Source organism: Engystomops pustulosus, chromosome 11 (genome assembly GCF_040894005.1).
Source record: "Engystomops pustulosus chromosome 11, aEngPut4.maternal, whole genome shotgun sequence".
In the NCBI taxonomy this organism is placed as follows: Eukaryota; Metazoa; Chordata; class Amphibia; order Anura; family Leptodactylidae; genus Engystomops; species Engystomops pustulosus.
In genome coordinates this window covers 11,801,425-11,819,606 of record NC_092421.1, presented here as the reverse complement: position 1 = coordinate 11,819,606, position 18,182 = coordinate 11,801,425, and the positions used below count along the sequence as shown (strand labels likewise).

General features: G+C 43.5%; 1 protein-coding gene across 3 annotated transcripts; it reads left to right on the top strand.

Annotated features, from left to right (window-relative positions):
* On the top strand, positions 1-12,212 carry NDUFS8 (NADH:ubiquinone oxidoreductase core subunit S8). Of its 3 annotated transcripts, none has more exons than XM_072130433.1 (7): positions 1-152; positions 2,123-2,176; positions 4,124-4,186; positions 6,909-6,998; positions 7,464-7,636; positions 9,280-9,408; positions 11,166-12,212. In XM_072130433.1, the coding sequence occupies exons 2-7, from the start codon at positions 2,134-2,136 to the stop codon at positions 11,295-11,297; spliced, it is 630 nt and encodes a 209-aa protein (XP_071986534.1). In that variant the 5' UTR covers positions 1-152; positions 2,123-2,133; the 3' UTR covers positions 11,298-12,212. The 3 variants fall into 3 exon arrangements, with proteins under 3 accessions (XP_071986534.1, XP_071986535.1, XP_071986536.1); XM_072130434.1 differs by lacking the exon at positions 1-152 and adding an exon at positions 213-444; XM_072130435.1 differs by lacking the exon at positions 1-152 and adding an exon at positions 532-554.
* The last annotated feature ends 5,970 nt before the right edge of the window (positions 12,213-18,182 follow it).

The window sequence follows — 18,182 nt, the reverse complement described above, 5'->3', positions numbered from 1 at the left end:
GTAGTAGGGCGGGGTTAAAAATTGCCAATGGGGAAGCTGGGAGTTAGCCATTACAGCCGCAGTAATGTTTGAGTGACAGTAGGTTCTACCAATAGCGGCACTCCCAGCGGCCACAGGCGCTCGCTTACAGCAAGGTCAGCGGCAGCTGTCAAGTGAGTAAGGGAGCGTTATTGGGGATACAGACGGGGTCGCACGCAACCGGAGATGCGCGGGAGCCGGGATGGGTCACTGCTACCGCGGATATCCCAGAATTCTATTTGCTCTCACCCCTATCACTAGTTTAATGTCATGACTTGTGAGACGTTCCCGGTGGAACGCACGGGGCTCGCTACTGCGCATGCTCTGCGTGCTAGGGATCCTTCTGCGCACGCGTCGTCGGTCCATTTCGCCTAATGCGCCTGCGCACCAGGGATAGCGTGTGAGTGTCAGTGTATTGGCGTTTAGGTATGTTATACATGAGAATCCTGTGTGTGACCTCTGACCTGCCCTCCATAGTGTCCCCTCCATAGTGCCCCCTCCAGGCGCACAATGGCGTGTGGGGCAGAACATAGTCGGTAAGGCCAAGCCCTATTCTATATCTCCATAATACATTGAAGCCCCTGTAACTCCCCCATCATACACCCATCCTGATAAACCAGGGATATTACTCCTACATCCAGGCTCCAGGACTGTGGTATCTTCTTATATTTGTTATCCATGTTGTCCTTCCCTCAAAAATCTACTTTTATAATTATGCTAATGAGCCTCAAGGGCTCTGGTGGGCGTGGGCAGAGCCCCTCAGTGCTGCAAAGTTACTGGTTGTTACAATGACTAGAACCTGTCTCCCCCTGCTCTCTGCCTGTATATTCTAGCAGCAGCAGGAAACACAGGGGAAGGGAAAATCTTCTCATTGTAACAGCCTGTGAAGCTACAGCACAGAAGGAATCTGGTAACACCCCCAGGATTCCTTCGGATTAATAAAAATAATTATAAAAGTTGAAATAAGAAGATTCCCACAGTCCTGGTGCCTGGATCTATGAGTAATGCCCTTGGTTTATCAAGTTGATGGTATATTTCCTTTAACAGTACAGGATAAATATAGCTGAGGTCTTATATGATTACATAACAGAATACAATTGTATGTATGTATTCATATTGTGTGTGTATATAGTTGGGTATTATTCTTCATGCTTGGATGGAACACAAATAATGTACATCTCTCATCATGTGAATTTCTGTTCTTTTTGTATGTAAATATTTGGTTTGGGGTCTTAAAGGAACACTCTAGTCATAGCTGTGTAGGGCCTAAAGCAGTGATGGCTAACCTATGGCACTGGTGCCAGAGGTGGCACTCGGAGCCCTTTCTGTGGGCACTCAGGCCATCACCAGAGATGACTCCAGGTATCTTCCTGCAGTCCCAGACAGCCCAGGACTTGCTGTGCACAGAGCTATTTTAAAGTGACAGCTCTACCTGGGACTATTTTCTGCTTATTGGTGTCCTCAGGGGGCTGGTATCAATGAAAACTGTGACAGAGAAGGGAATATAAATCACAAATTAAATTTCTGTGTTGGCACTTTGCGATAAATAAACGGGTCTTTGTTTGTAGTTTGGGCACTCGGTCTCTAAAAGGTTCGCCATCACTGGCCTAAAGGAAGGAGCAGGACTCTAGGAATACGAGTCCTGCCCTGTACCATGTATTATTCAATGAATTAGCTGTGACTGGAGTGTCCATTTTAATCTAGGTGACCTGCTGTGGCTCCCCATTTCCATGCTGCAGCCCCCTGTGTCTATACCAAAAGTGCTGAGCCTCCTGTCACTGCTGACTGTCCTAAGAGATAACACCAGCGACTGGGGCTGTAAATAGATGTTTTGGGACTGCAACCAGCAATCCAGAGCAGGGCAATTATCTGATTTAAAGCCTGGAAAACCCCTTTTAATAATTTTATTAAATATTATTCGGATGGGTCTTTACAAAAACATTACAATTTTCTGTGCTTGGGGCAAAGTTCATGCATATACAGTCTGCAGGACACATGGATAAAGCTGAAGTGTGAACTTGACTCTTACTACAAGCAAGAAGGTCTACGTTTTGGGACTATTACAATGATTTTTAATATTTATATTCATTCCCATTTTTTGTAGAACCCGAGAGCATGTTGGGAGCTCGTCTCATCTACTGTGCTGCCAAGCGAGCAGGTATGTCAAGTCAGATGGGGCAGACTATGCACCAGGCAGCTCTGTCTTTGCAATTATCTGCAGAAGAACAAGTGTTATTAACTGAATTGTCAGTGTAATCAAGTACACTATATGGGATTAACTGAGATGGAGACTTCTGAGATCTTATAGAACACTATAGGATAGCAAGAGAGCAGTCAGGGAAAACTTAAAGGGAACCTGTCACCAGGGACCTAATTTTCACTAAAGACAGATTGTAAAAGCCCATGACACCTGCAGTGCACACCTGCCTCTCTGCCTTTTTTAAGCATTTGCATTACAATATAATTGTGTGTTATAACTTACTCTTGCATTTTGACAAAATACTGAGGTAGTCCCAGGGACTGGGCTTTGGTTTGGATGCATTTCAAAAAAACATGTGACTTGGCTGAGCTGCAGGCTGCCTCCATCTTTGTGCTCCTGTACAGCTCTGTCCCTCCCCCACTGATGTCAACTCGCCAAGCTGTGTCCTCTGAGAAGGAGCCTGGATGAGGAGCTGTACAGGAGCACAAAGGTGGGGGCTAAGATCTGAGGAGTGAGTAACACAGACAAGCCACATGTTGTTTTTTGAAATGCATCCAAACCAAAGTCCAGCCTCTGGGACTACCCCAGGATTTTGTCAGGGAGTAAGAGTAAGTTATAACACAAAATTTTTTATTTTTTTTGCGCAAGGACTGGCTGTGAGCATAAACTTTCTCCAGGGAAATGACAGCGGTGGATCTGCTGTATGTTTGCACACCCCACTGTAACTTCCTGTGTGCCTAGCTTCCATTGTCCCTTCTACTGTAGCTGCCCGAATCCCTGCTTCCAATGTTCCCTTTCCCAGCCCGAAAATCCAATACTTGCCTTCCTCCATCTCCACAGCTGCCTTCTCTTCGGCATTAAAGCGCGGCTCTATTGTCAGCAGACGCTATGCGGTGACATCATCACGCGCGCCGGCACTATAGTCGTGTATTAACACGGAAGCGAAGGCTGCTGTGGGGGTTTTGCGAAGGTGAGTATTGTAATTTTTACAGAGCTCAGGCGTGGCCCAGGACCAAGTGCTCTACAGCCCAGTATTGGGCCATGGCCCAGTAGTTGGGGAACACTGCAGTAGACCCTGCATTACATCTGTGGGTCTTGTAGGAGTCATTCAGTCTAGAGAGCCCAGGACACTGCCCAGTATGGAAACTTCTACTTCCCTAGATTCTTTGCCTTAAAATTTAGATCCAACCCCTTTCACTGTTCAGTAAAACGAGTGGCCTGGCCTTGCACAATCTATACGGTAAGTTTTAGTTGGTTTGTTTCCTATAGTGACACTGGTATTGTGCAGCTGGTGCACAATACCAACCTACTTATTTTGCTGTGTGCATGTCATGGAGGAGACTTGTAATGTCCCTGCACATTAGGTAACACCATCTCGGGAGCATATTATTGGCTAATGGACGGTAATCCAGCAAGACAGTATAAATACACAGAGGGGGCGCCGCCACAGCTTGGAGTAATTATCTGCTGAACTTGTAAATGGCTGCCATGTTTCATCACAGGTCATGCCACCCAACAAGTGGAGCAGATCATAATAAACACCGAGACCCGTCACCATGAATCCAGATGGCGGCTCTCAAGTACAATCGTCAAGCTGCCAGTCACTTTGTGTGATTGTCCCTTAAAGAGACGGCCATTCCTTATAGCTTCTTGTCTTTATGTTTTACATGAGATACATATGTAATGTTGTTGTGAACTGTCACAGAAACCTGGAAAACTACAGACTCCAGGAAATGTTATGCCTTGTAGCTGTGTAACTATGAAGTTTAGGGGAGTTATAAAGACCATTGGAGTGGATATAGGGTTAAAGGGTATCAAGATTCCTTCTAACCTAGTAAACCAAGTCTAATAGCTTCTCATGCTGCATCGATCGGTTCTAAAGATTTATATCCGCTTTCTTTCCAGGTCCCTCATGTTCCCAAACGCTGGTCAGAAGTTTTAGCCTGGCACCACAGATGCACACATTCAGTAAGTTACTGACATAATTTATTGTACACATACATTGCTAAAGACAAAATTTAAAGGGGGCACTGAACACCGCATCCTTAATCTCGGTGAATGAAATATTCCAGCTGCAATTCTTTATTCTTTACATAGCAGAATGTGTTGAAATCTAAAAATTAATAAAAAAAAAAAAAATCCAAATGAATATCCCGTGGAAGTCTGCAGTTCAAAGTCATGGTGGAAAATCAAATTTTAGGTTGATCCAACTTCAATGGAAATGTCTCAAGACAAGGAAATGAGGCTCAGTAGTGTGTGTGACCTCCACATGCCTGTAAGACCTCCCTACAAGCCTTAGCATGCTTCTGATGAGGCTCATAATTGTGTGTGTGACCTCTATGTGCCTGTATGACCTCCTACAACGCCTCGGCTTGCTCTTGATGAACTCGGTATTGTGTGTGTGACCTCCACATGCCTGTATGACCTCCTACAACACCTGTGTATGCTCCTGTAGAGGCTCAGTATTGTGTGTGTGTGGCCTCTGTGTGCCTGTATGACCTCCCTACAATGCCTTGGCATGCTCCTGATGAGGCTCAGTAGTGTGTGACCTCCACATGCCTATATGACCTTCCTACAAGGCCTCGGCATGTTCCTGATGTGGCTCAGTAGCGTGTGTGACCTCTATGTTCCTCTATGACCTTCCTACAATGCCTGGGCATGTTCCTGCTGAGGCTCAGTAGTGTGTGACCTCCCTACAATGCCTGGACATGCTTCCAATTAGGCGTGGATGTTCTCCAAAGGGGTCTCCAACCAGAACTGACATCAGTCAACTCCTGGACAGTCTGTGGTGTAATGTGGCTTTGGTGGATGGAGTGATACATGATGTCCCAGATGGGCTTGATTGGATTCAAGTCTGGGGAGGGTGCTGGTCTGTCCAAGACCTCCTCACTCCAGCCATTGGTCTAGTATTGTCCTGCATTAGGAAGAACCCAGGGTCAACCGCACCAGCATATGGTCTCACAAGGAGTCTGAGGATGTCATCTCGGTACCTAATGGCAGTCAGGCTACCTCTGGCAAGCACATGGAGGGCTATGCGCCCCTCCAAAGAAATGCCACCTCACACCATTACTGACCCATTGCCAAACCGCCATTCCGGAGGATGTCGCAGGCTGCAGAGCAGTTCTCAACAGCATCTCCATGGTTGCCGGATGTGCTCACCGGAACGTAAGAATCTCTGGTTCAGGTGACCGCTTGAGAATTGCATTAGTCATGACATGCTGCAAATGGCAGAAGAAAAAAGATGTTGGACCATCAATTCAAACCTAGAGAAGCAACCCTATAAGGCTGATGCCAAATTTCCAATATTAGGTAAATATTCCTTCCTCTCTTCAGATATGGCTGTCTCATGCATCCTGTTATTTTTTTTTTTATTTTTTTTTACCCTTCTAGCAGTTTCATGGTACTGGTCACTAAAATTAGGTTTACTGTCTGTATATACAACTTTTGGCTGGCAATTCCACTCACTTCTATCACTTAAACTGTTTGATGGGTGAAAGTCTTGAACACTGTATTAAACTGGTTGACACCAGCTGGCACAGATTGTGGCGCTGATCTTGTCTGTGACAGTCACTCCCCATGACTTAATCGGGGAGCAACGATGCGTCTTGACTCAAGGACTTGTCATGTCTTAAGATCTGTTACAATTTGCTGGTGGCACATTGTAGCAGTTCATGTGCAAAATTCCCATAAGCTGCCATAATTATGTCCGAAACTCCACTCATACAGTGCAACAACCGGTATCCATGTAAACTACATCACAGCCTGCAAAAAGTGACGGTCTGAAAAAGTTATTGGTGACACAACATGGCAAAATGAATAATTCTTTTATTCATATTTCAGTATGTAGAATTGTGTAAGGTGTCATTTTTTGCTAGACGAGCTGATTTTTTTTCATTGCTTTCATTTTGAAAAGGTTACGGCCTTTTGATCAATTTTTTTTTTTTTATGTTGCAAAGTGCCGAAAAAGTAACGTGGGTTAAATACAGGGAATAACCGTTATTATATTTTGATAGAACTGACATTCTGATTGATTTGAATTTTTTTCTTTTTCACGCCCTCAAGGGTACATTTAATCCTAGGTTGTCTGATTGATCCTACCATAGCCTGCAATACTACAGTACAGCAGCGTGTGTGAATTTTCCACATTATCTATTGCAATGTGCAAATCGCAGAAAGGAGGCAGCCATGGGCCTTATAAAGACATCATGGGGAGCGACGCCGGCTTTTAAATGCCGCCAGCGGCAATCAACACTTACAGTTAGCGATGGGTGTTTACTGTCATATGCAGCAAACACCATGTCTCAATGAAAACAGAAAAGTGCGTCGGAGGAAACTGTTTAATTAACAATGTTCTATCACCAGATCAAGGATTGTAAACCAAGCACACTGACATACTGGTGTGCTTCGCTTTTCATGCCCTTGTTTCTAAGGGAAAAAAAAGGCTTTAACAATTATGCAAATGAGCCTGAGGGGCTCCATTACCGCCTCAGCCTTATTTGCATAATTTCTAAAGCTTTTTTTTTTTTTTTTTTTTTTTGTAAAAACCATGGCATGAGAAGCTAAAAGAGGAGCTGATCTTGCCAGAGGGGGCACACACCAGTATGTCAGTGTGCTTGGTTTACAATTCTTGATCTGGTGATAGATGTCCTTTAAGCCAGTAAATTATGTCTTTTTATCTTCTCCTTCATAGAGTATGTAAATGCCAGAGAAGAAGAAACCAGCTTGAAGTCTGTGACTGACCGGGCGGCCCAAACGTTGCTGTGGACGGAGCTGATCAGAGGTGGGTCATGGTGCAGCGACATTACTCTAGTCCAGTGATGGCGAACCTTTTAGAGACTGAGTGCCCAAACTACAACCGAAAGCCACATATTTTCGTACATATTGGCATCCTGAATACACCAATACAGTAGCAAGATTGAGAAATTTGGATTATTATTGTAGCTTCGTTCTAAGGTCCCTTTAACAGGATAAATCGCAGGGGCTTCAATTATAATCCAGCTCTATCCACTCCTCCTTGCTCCTCCTGTACTTCAAGTCACTTTAAAATAGTGCTGAATAGGACAAGTTCTGGGCTGCCTGTGACTGCAGTAGTATTCATGAATGTTGATCTTTGTGCTTGGTGATGGCCTGTGTGCCCACAGAGAGGGCTCCGAGTGCCACCTCTGGAACCGTGCCATAGGTTCGCCACCACTGCTCTAGTCGATTCTGATCTCCACTTTTGTGCTGATCTTGCTTTTCCTTCCAGGCTTAGGGATGACCTTGAGCTACATGTTTCGGGAGCCAGCCACTATCAATTACCCTTTTGAGAAGGGCCCGTTGAGCCCGCGGTTCCGTGGTGAGCATGCGTTACGCCGGTACCCATCTGGAGAGGAGCGATGTATTGCGTGTAAGCTGTGTGAAGCCATCTGCCCTGCTCAGGTACAGACCATATCCAGAGATGACAAGTTTACCTGTTCTATCTGTACTCTGAATAACAGAGAAACAAAGACTCATTACAGGCATTCTACATCCTCTCTTCTTAAAGGGAACCTATCTCCAGGTTTTACCCCCCACTAAACATCACATCAGGCTTAAGGCTTGGTGAGCTACAGAACCAGGCAGCAAGACACATAGTTGGACATAAATAGGCAGGAACTGGATCTTTATCTGCTGTTTAATCTGCCTGTATGTCCAGTCCTGTAGCTCACAGAACCTGAAGCTGATGTGGATGTGACCTGATGTTAAGATGAGATTCTTAACTTTAATATGAAATGCGGAACCACACACGGGGGATTCTGAAGTGACAATAACCCTGCAACCTCATCTCATGAAAAAATTAGGTGAGACGAGTCATATTTCTCAGACAAACAGATAAAATTTCACATAAGAGAGAACTCTTGAAAGGACATTTCATTCTCCTGCGTGAGGGGGCTTGTAATTTAATCGGGGAAAACTGGGTGTCGGGTTCCCTTCAAGGTTACCTGCACGCTATCATATGTAACAATGGACCACAAACGGACCCATAATATTTGTTCGCGGCCTGTGAGGACATAGTCGTACGCAATCACGGGCAGGAATAGGACCTGCTCTTGCTTGGCCGGCTGCAGTCTTTTGTCTACTAGGGTGTGGGCCCGTGCTGCTGGGTTGATGGTTGGCACAGATGCGCAGGTAGGTGTCTCTGGAGAGCTATAGCCTAGGAGCACAGCGAGGCTATTACACACCCCTGTAGCCGCTGCAACACATTAGCATATTAATAAAATAGTGTTTTTTGATCACACAAGGAAATATAAAAACCAGTTTAGGGAAAACACTGCCCTGGGGAATCTACTTCTGGATCTACTTCTGTAAGTAGATTCCCTTTAAAGGAAAATTGCTAGTATTTAAAAAAAAAAAAATAAACTTTTTACTCTCCTCGCAAGTGAAGCCGGTGGTACGGTACATGTACAGTTAAGCTGTGAATTTTGTCCACATACAGACCCCATATTGGTCGATTTGGGACCTTAGAGAGACCTTGTCACCCATAAAAAAAAAAAAAAAAACGCACTAGGAGCTGCTTACTAAAGTAAGCAGCTTCTAGGGTTAGCGCCATAGCCTCAGAATGCCGGACCACGCTCAAAGCGGTCGACCGTATTCTTGAAGTGGCGGGGACTAGGAGGCGGTGTCTGCCGCATGAAGCCTGGCAGTCACCACCCGTCTATGAAGTGGGAGGGGTGGTCCGGGGACTTCCCCCGCTTTGAGCGCAGTGCGGCGTCCTGAGGCTATGGTGCTGCAGTGTCTGCTGGGTTCTGATAAAGCTAGCAGTTTATCACTGCTAAAAATGGTCTAGCACCAGGACCTGCTTACTTTAGTCCTCTTTAAACCACAGGCCCATAAGTATCTGTAGTTGGTTTAGGGTCCCAAATAGACCTGACCGGTCCTCTTTAAGTGGTAAAATGCAAATTTAGATATATGACCACCTTGTGGGTAGCCCCCTGCCCAGTATATGACAGTCGTCTGGACCACGGGGGGTTCACATGATACAATATAGCTTCATCCCTGTCCTCTTCAACCTGTAAACATTTTTTTAATATATATACTTCAAGGCAATCACTATCGAGGCTGAACCTCGTGCAGATGGAAGCCGTCGGACTACAAGATATGACATTGATATGACCAAGTGTATCTACTGTGGGTTCTGTCAGGAGGCGTGTCCTGTGGATGCCATAGTGGAGGTGGGTAGTACTTATTTTCATGAATTTTGGGCATGAAAGACAACATGGTGTTTGGAGCTTAGAAGTTGAACTTAAAGGAAATCTAACATCCGGATCCATCGTGATAAACCATGGAAACTGGGATTTATACTTAATCTTATATTTGGCCTCCTTCCTTCTAAAATCAACTTTTTAATTATGCTATTGAGCCTCAAAGGCTCTGGGGGTGTTACCTCAGTGCTGCAGATTTACAGGCTGTTACACTGTGCAGAACACTTCCCTCCCACTGTGTGCTGAAACTTCCTGTGCTGTAGTCCGATTACATCAGGCAGAGGATGGGGGGTGACATGGTGTAACAGCCTAAGAAGCTGCAGCATGAAGTGGCTTGTGTAACACCCCCAGGAGCCCTTCAGAGTCATTAGAATAATATAAAACTGTATTTTAGAAGGAAGCCATGTATAACAGATATGAGAAGATTACCACAGGAACGGTGCCTGATTTTGATCATAGGTTTCCTTTAAAGGGACTGTATTACCAACCCAAAAAGCTACAAGCCATGGGAGTTGGGAAGTTCGATCCAGGATTTTGTTTCTCCAAAATAGAGGACTATTGGTGTCCATTCTTAAGGGGATTTATTCCTTTCTTTGGATCAACACTGAGTATTTATACGGTGAATTCAATGGACTTTTGTCCTCTCATCAACCTTGTAAACTGGGGCACATTGTCTGACCGGAATGCACTGTGTCGTTTCCCCGCTTAGGTCAGTCTGAATCAGTCGGATCGTCCAGAGGCCCGCCCACCGATTTCTGTCGCATGAAAGCAGCGCACACTCCGTCATGCGTGCGACACAATCCCCTGTTAAATACTTGTCACAGCGGCGCAAATCCCAAAAATCCGACGAAAGGGCGGCCACGGACCCTTAGTGAATAAGCCCCACTGTGTTATGCAATAAATCATGTTGGTCATGTTTCTGTTTTACATAGATTATATGTTTTATCCTAAAAAATCCTTTTTTTACTCCTCCAAGAATCATGCGGTCTCAGGCCCTTTTCACTCCTCCATTTAAAGGGCACCTACCACCACGAATCTACCTATAAAGGTAGATCGGGTGGTAGGTGGATGTATGGGACGTGAGGATAGGCTGCGCGATATCGGGAACGAGGCCGGAGTTACTGCGCATGCGCAGAACTCCGGCTTCTCGGACGAGGGCGCGCAGCTGCCTGGAGCTGCGCGCCGAAGATCACAGGGTAGGCGGGGTAAAGCGACTACTGGGGCGTGGAGTAGCCGCACCGTGTAGCCTCGTCCGGCTACTCCACGCCCCAGTAGCCGCTTAAGAAAATTTACATATTAGGGCAATAAAGTTTATGCAACGCTAGCAGGGACGTGAGCATTAGCTCTAAAAAGGGCTATCATCCACCTACCACCCGATCTACCTTTATAGATAGATTCGTGGTGGTAGGTTCCTTTTAAGGAGGGTGAAATGAAAAATAAAACCTGAAGGTGAACAGAAGGTCGTCCATTCCCATAGACTTTAATGGACTTCCACTTCTTATCCATAATTAATCGAGGGTAAAAAAAAATTTTGGGCTGCTGAAATAGTTCTTTTGCTAATTAAAACTGAACCTGCAGAGCACAGGTGTGAACTTGGCTTTACGTATGTGTCCTGACCATGTAGAGAGGCCACTAGAGGGCTTCTGGATATTTTTGTTAGTCGCCTCTTGTTATAGTTTGTGTTGATGTGACTGATTTCCGTGTTTCATTGAATCTCTTCATTGCAGGGTCCGAATTTTGAGTTTAGCACAGAAACGCACGAGGAACTTCTGTACAACAAAGAGAAGCTCTTAAACAATGGGGACAAGTGGGAGGTAGAGATTGGAGCCAATATCCAGGCTGACTTTCTCTATCGCTAAGCACTCGCTTCAGAGGCTCAAAGCTGACTTCTAGCATTTTCTCTGCATGGGAAATCCTCCTGTCCATAAATGCCCCACAGTTCAGTCCCTTCACAAAGCACCGTCCAGAGGAAGGCGAGAAGACCTCCAGCGATTTGGCTTGGCCGTCTGGTGATCCCATTAAGAATTTTCTCTGATATTTAAAGAAGCTGGTGAGCCCCTCCTACTATCCAGCGAGTTACTTCTACCTCCTTATTTCATTGTTATAACTATTTCTTGTGATCCCAGTTGAAAAGAGGTCTTCTTAAAGAGGACATTCGCCATCACTTAATGTAGGGGCTGCTACACCGATTCGGGCGCACTTTGAATTTTCTTTCTAGCCCCCACAGTTGTTGAGATATCTGACCATTATAATCCTCACTACTGTCAGAGAGGAAGTAATTGGGGCGGGAAAGAGGGCATGTGTTATGATAATCTCCTCCCCTCCCAGCTCCTCCTCTCTGACAGAAGAGAGTATCTTAATGGTCAGATACCGGGACTGATATTTCGGTGACCGTGGGGGTTAGGGGAAAAATAAAATCAAAGTGCCCCCTGAATCTGTCTAGTGACCCCTACAGAATTTATGTTCATCTCCACATGTGTTAGGCCATAAATGGTCTTTTTTAAAGGGGTTGTGGTTCCCCTAGTGTGCGCTGTGAAGCCTTAGTACATGCAAAGCAAATTATTCTGCTGGTATAAATGACATGGTGTGACTTGAACGTTTAATATGGGCTTAAAGATGTCATAACCCACACGCTGTAACGCAGTACCGTTATGTATAGGATCTGTGGAATTCTGGGAGTAAAGCTTTGTAGGTTTCTGGCATCAGCACTGCATATTTGTGCCTCTGCTAACTTAACCTATTTCTTAATAAAATCTGATTTAGTTTGAATTTAACCTTGATATGTGCTGTGCAAGTGTGTTTTAAAGGGGTGGTCCAGAAATTTGTATTAATGGTCCACCCTTAGTTCTGCAACTCACAGCGCGCGGAGCCGGCCACACAGTGCGCCCCTCTCTATACTATACTATATTTCAGTTATGGCACAAAGAGCTCAATGGATCAACCTCTGGAAGAGAGACGCATCGGCAAAAGGCCATTTTGCATTTCACTTTAACCCCTCTATACTTATCTCAGCATAGGCTAATATGGGAATATAGCAAACCTATAGAACAACAAAATACAGGCAGTCCCCGGGTTACATACAAGATAGGGTCTGGAGGTTTGTTCTTAAGTTGAATTTGTATGTAAGTCGAAACTGTATATTTTATAATGGAAGTTCTAGACAATTTTTTTTCTTTTGCCCCAGTGACAATTGGAGTTTCAAAATTTTTGGTGTAATTGGACCAAGAATTATCAATAAAGCTTCATTACAGACACCTTACAGCTGATCATTGCAGTCTGGGACTATAGTAAAGCATCCAGAGAGGTCACCGGAGGTCAGAGGGGTCTGTCTGTAACTATGGGTTGTCTGTAAGTCGGGTGTCCTTAAGTAGGGGACCGCCTGTATAAGCCAATGAACATATAAAATGTCAATCTTTAATGCACCACTATTAAAAAACATATTGCTGCCAACACAATCCATCGTGATAAACAAGGGACATAACTCATAGATCCAGACACCGTGACTGTGGTAATCTACTTATGTGTGTTATCCATGGCCTCCTTCCTTCAAAAAATCAACTTTTATAATTATGCCGATGAGTCAGAAGGGCTCCTGGGGGTGTTTTCAGAGCCTTTCACTGATGTAGTTTCACAAATTGTTACAATGAGCAGAGCAGATCTGCCCCCCTCCCCCTGTACTTTCTCCTGCTCCTATATTACAGAGGGAGGTGGAGACATGATCTGCTCATTGTAAGAGCCTGTGAATCTGCAACACCCACTAGAGCCCTTGAGGTTTATTAGAAGAATTATAAAAGTTGATGTTGGAATGAATGAATAACAGCTATGAGAAGATACCACAATCACAGGGTCTGGATCTATAATAATGTCCCTGGTTTATCAGGATGGAAAATGAATATCTTAACATTAAGAATGTAAAATTTTAATATAACAATAGTTACATGGGAGTCATCCCGGAGAGGGAAAAAGCATCAGACAATAACCCAAAATTATATGGACATATACTATGTAATGCCCTGAAGGCCAACACATTGGGAGAAATTTATGAAGTGTCTGAGAGAAAAACTTGTGACAACTTATCGGAGCACGGCTTTCATTTTATAAACTGCTGTGGGGAATATAAAAGCTAAGCTCCGATTAGTTGAAATTTGGAACTTGAGTTTTTTGCTCTCACATTTTTGGTGAATCTCCACAATTGTGAGCAGTCAGTACAGTACGAGTGTATTTGAAGGGGTTGGCCAGTTACCTCATGTTTTATGTAAGTGTGGGGGGCAGGATATTAGCTTATATATATATATATATTCTCGCCCTCTCCGGGTTACATGCATGATGGGTTCCGTAAGTTTGTTCTTAAGTTGAATTTTTGCGCAAGTCAGAACTGTATATTTTATAATTGTAGATCCAGACAAAAAATTTTTTGCCCCAGTGACAATTGGAGTTTCAAAATTTTTTTGCTGTAATGGGACCAAGGATTATCAATAAAGCTTCATTACAGACACCTTACAGCTGATCATTGCAGTCTGGGACTATAGTAACATCCAGAGGGGTCACAGTGGGCAGAGGGGTCAGTCTGTTATTAGGGGTCGTCTGTAAGTCGGGTGTCCTTAAGTAGGGGACCGCCTGTACGTCTATTAATAGTTCTGTTATGCTATATAATATTGTATAGTGAAGCCTCCTGTCTTTTACCTCGTAGGCCAGACATTCCTGACTATAAAATGGCCGCAGGAGGGTCATGTGATCTCTAACTGTCCATGAACAATCGCCCTGCCAGGACCTTATGATAGTATTCATCTATGTAAAATTTAGGTCCTGGCAGGTGCGATTGTTCATAGACAAATAAAATCACATGACCCTCCATCTGCGGCCATTTTATGGTCAGGAATCTCTGGCTGATGAGGTAAATGACAGGAGGCGTCACTTTACATATCAGGAAATCATGAGGTAAAAGGCGTCACTTTACATATCAGGAAATCATGAGGTAAAAGGCGTCACTTTACATATCAGGAAATCATGAGGTAAAAGGCGTCACTTTACATATCAGGAAATCATGAGGTAAAAGGCGTCACTTTACATATCAGGAAATCATGAGGTAAAAGGCGTCACTTTACATATCAGGAAAGTGTAGCAGAACTATTATTAGATGTATATTGGTAATTTACCTCATATCCTGCCCCTTACTTACACATATTACCTCATGTGTTTTTTTTAAGTGTCCAACCCCTTTTAGATACAGTCTACTAAGAGGTATAAACTCAGCTGAGCACCAGGATATTTATCTAGTAACAGCTATTAAAGGGGTTGTCAACTAAAAAAAAATAGATAAATTTCGTCGTCTCCTCCAGCACATCCAGGGTCCCTGGCTGTGTCCGTCTGAGCCATGCCGGGTTTTTTTTTCCCTGGGCAAAGTCTGCCTGGCTCGCCCATCTGTCCCTATGTCCCATCACTGTATCCTGGGAACCAAACCGCAGCGCAAGACACCTGGGGCGCCGGAGGTGGTGAGTAAAGCTTTACTTTTTAATAAGATTCTCTGGTCTGATGAGACAAAGATTGACACAATTCTGTCAGACTTTGCATGTTAAAGTCCGACTGAGCGTAGGAACGTCCCCTTCAGTGCAGAAATTTGAGTATAAATACCTGTGCGAGGAGATTGCTAACAAAAGAACGTGCAAAGTCGGACAGAAAACTGGCTCAGGGTCCTTGGTAAATTTGGCCATTATACTTGGAAATACATTTATATGCTACACCGATATATACTCACAGAAGCATACTCATACAACCTATACGTAGTGTACAGCGGCAGCCTCCTCTCAATGAAATGACCATCAGCAACCTCCACTGGCGGGATCCCTATCCCCTCTTTTTTTGGCTTTTTATGCCCCATGTACAAGAATATAACTACTATAATACTGCCCCCTATGTACAAGAATATAACTACTATAATACTGCCCCCTATGTACAAGAATATAACTACTATAATACTGCCCCCTATGTACAGGAATATAACTACTATAATACTGCCCCCTATGTACAAGAATATAACTACTATAATACTGCTCCCTATGTACAGGAATATAACTACTATAATACTGCCCCCTATGTACAAGAATATAACTACTATAATACTGCCCCCTATGTACAGGAATATAACTACTATAATACTGCTCCTATGTACAAGAATATAACTACTATAATACTGCCCCCTATGTACAAGAATATAACTACTATAATACCGCCCCCTATGTACAAGAATATAACTACTATAATACCGCCCCCTATGTACAAGAATATAACTACTATAATACCGCCCCCGATGTACAAGAATATAACTACTATAATACTGCCCCCCTATGTACAGGAATATAACTACTATAATACTGCCCCCTATGTACAAGAATATAACTACTATAATACTGCCCCCTATGTACAGGAATATAACTACTATAATACTGTCCCCGATGTACAAGAATATAACTACTATAATACCGCCCCCTATGTACAAGAATATAACTACTATAATACCGCCCCCTATGTACAAGAATATAACTACTATAATACCGTCCCCTATGTACAAGAATATAACTACTATAAAACCGTCCCCTATGTACAAGAATATAACTACTATACTACTGCCCCCTATGTACAGGGATATAACTACTATACTACTGCCCCCTATGTACAGGGATATAACTACTGTACTACTGCCCCCTATGTACAGGGATATAACTACTGTACTACTGCCCCCTATGTACAGGGATATAACTACTGTACTACTGCCCCCTATGTACAGGGATATAACTACTGTACTACTGCCCCCTATGTACAGGGATGACTGCTTCCTTTGGACATCCCTCGGACATCAGAGACCATTACATCACCACACATTGTAAGGACTGGCAATTTCACTTATGTTCCCTGAGTACCTCAGTTGGCACTAGCTTTCGCTGTGCAGACATGATCCATCAGTATTGCTAAAGCCAAAAACTTTGATCCAAAACCGAGATGAGCAGTAAATGGGATACTTGCATGTCCTGTGTGTTCTGTATCCACTCCTGCTTTTGGCTATCAATCCTGAAGCTTTTCATCCTTCTGACAGATGAAATGAAGGGGAAAACCTAACATAGTGGCAACGTCATAGAGCGGTGGAGGGTGAAAACAGCATTATGGAAATCACAGCGTGTTCCAGGGAGACAGCGGTCAGTTGGCAGCAGCATGAGTAGGCCGCAGTGTGGCACAATGACAAATTCTGGAGGTGGCAGCAACATGGTAGGCCACAGTGTGGCCCAATGATACAGTGTGGAGGTGGCAGAAGCAGCAGGAGGTCAGAGAGTAGCACAATGGTACTTTCTAGAGGTGGCAGCAACTTGGAAGGCCACATAGTGGCACAATGACAGTGTGGAGGTGGCAGTGGCAGGAGGTCAGAGAGTGGCACAATGACAAATTCTGGAGGTGGCAACAACTTGGTAGGCCACAGTGTGGAACAATGATAGAGTTTGAATTTTGTAAATGAATTTGAAGTTTGAAATTTTTAATTTAAATTTGAAGATTAGAGACGCCACATGCATCATTCATTATAATTTCCCTGAAAATATTATGTCTTATTATGCCCAAAAAGAACTGAAATTTGGGCTATACAGCTCCCACACCCTGCACTTTGAGCAATAATCACTCTAGCAACTATGTGGATTTCACACCAATTTCTTGCCATTAACTTCAGCAACAAAAATTTGGGGTATACAGTTCCCCCAAAATGGACACCCAGGGATTGGAACAGAAATCGATACAGTACTTTACACAGCAAAGATATATATAAATAGTATGTATCTTTTTGGATTGGCGCACTAGATTAGAAACTTAAAATGAGTAAGGTTGATGTCGCTGGTATCTTTAGTAAGGTGGCCTGCACCCAAAACTACCAAGTGGTTTCCACAGCAAGAGGGAGCCACAATAAAATAGAAACAATTATATTTCAGATACCTGCGCCAAATATAAACATATATATATAGAATATCTATACGGTAACGCTAAAAATAGTTAAATGCACTTAATTGGTGCTGTAGTTGCTTAATCATATTACGCTATTAAATAGAATAACACACACGTGTTGCTCTACAGTGGAGATTAGTAGCGGTATGAGGGTTACCTGGTTCCTGTGACTACTTATCAATTTGTGATGTACTCGGTATTTCTCCGATGGAACAGTGGTCCGATATTCTGAATATAAATGTTGGATTTTCAATCGTTCACTGGTGTCCGCGTTATTTCGGACCTGTGGAGGAAAGCCCCGGCCGGTGGCTATGCCTCAACACTTGGTTCCGGCAGTTCTTCGTATGGTGACGTCACCAGAAGCTACGGTAAGTCCAGGAGGACACAATTTCCTACGCGTTTCGGAGGATACTTCCTCCTTCGTCAGGGAATCACGTTATTCCGGGTTAGTCGTAGTTTTATAGCTCGGAACCAGGTTCGTGAACTTTATATGATTGGGTACCATAATAGTGATGTATGATACAATGATTATATTATGCTTTCATAATAGCTGTGAGCAAAACAATTTTTTTATGAATATTAAAAACTTTGTTACTTTTTATTGTGTATCCTAAAATTAAAATTCATAACATAATAAAAAAGGCATAAAAAACATCAGAATTTATTTAAAAAATGTTTTTCAAAATTAAAATTCAGTGCATCCAGGTTATCATTAGCTAATATAATGATTGACCGTAAATATATTTATTTATATTTACGTGAAC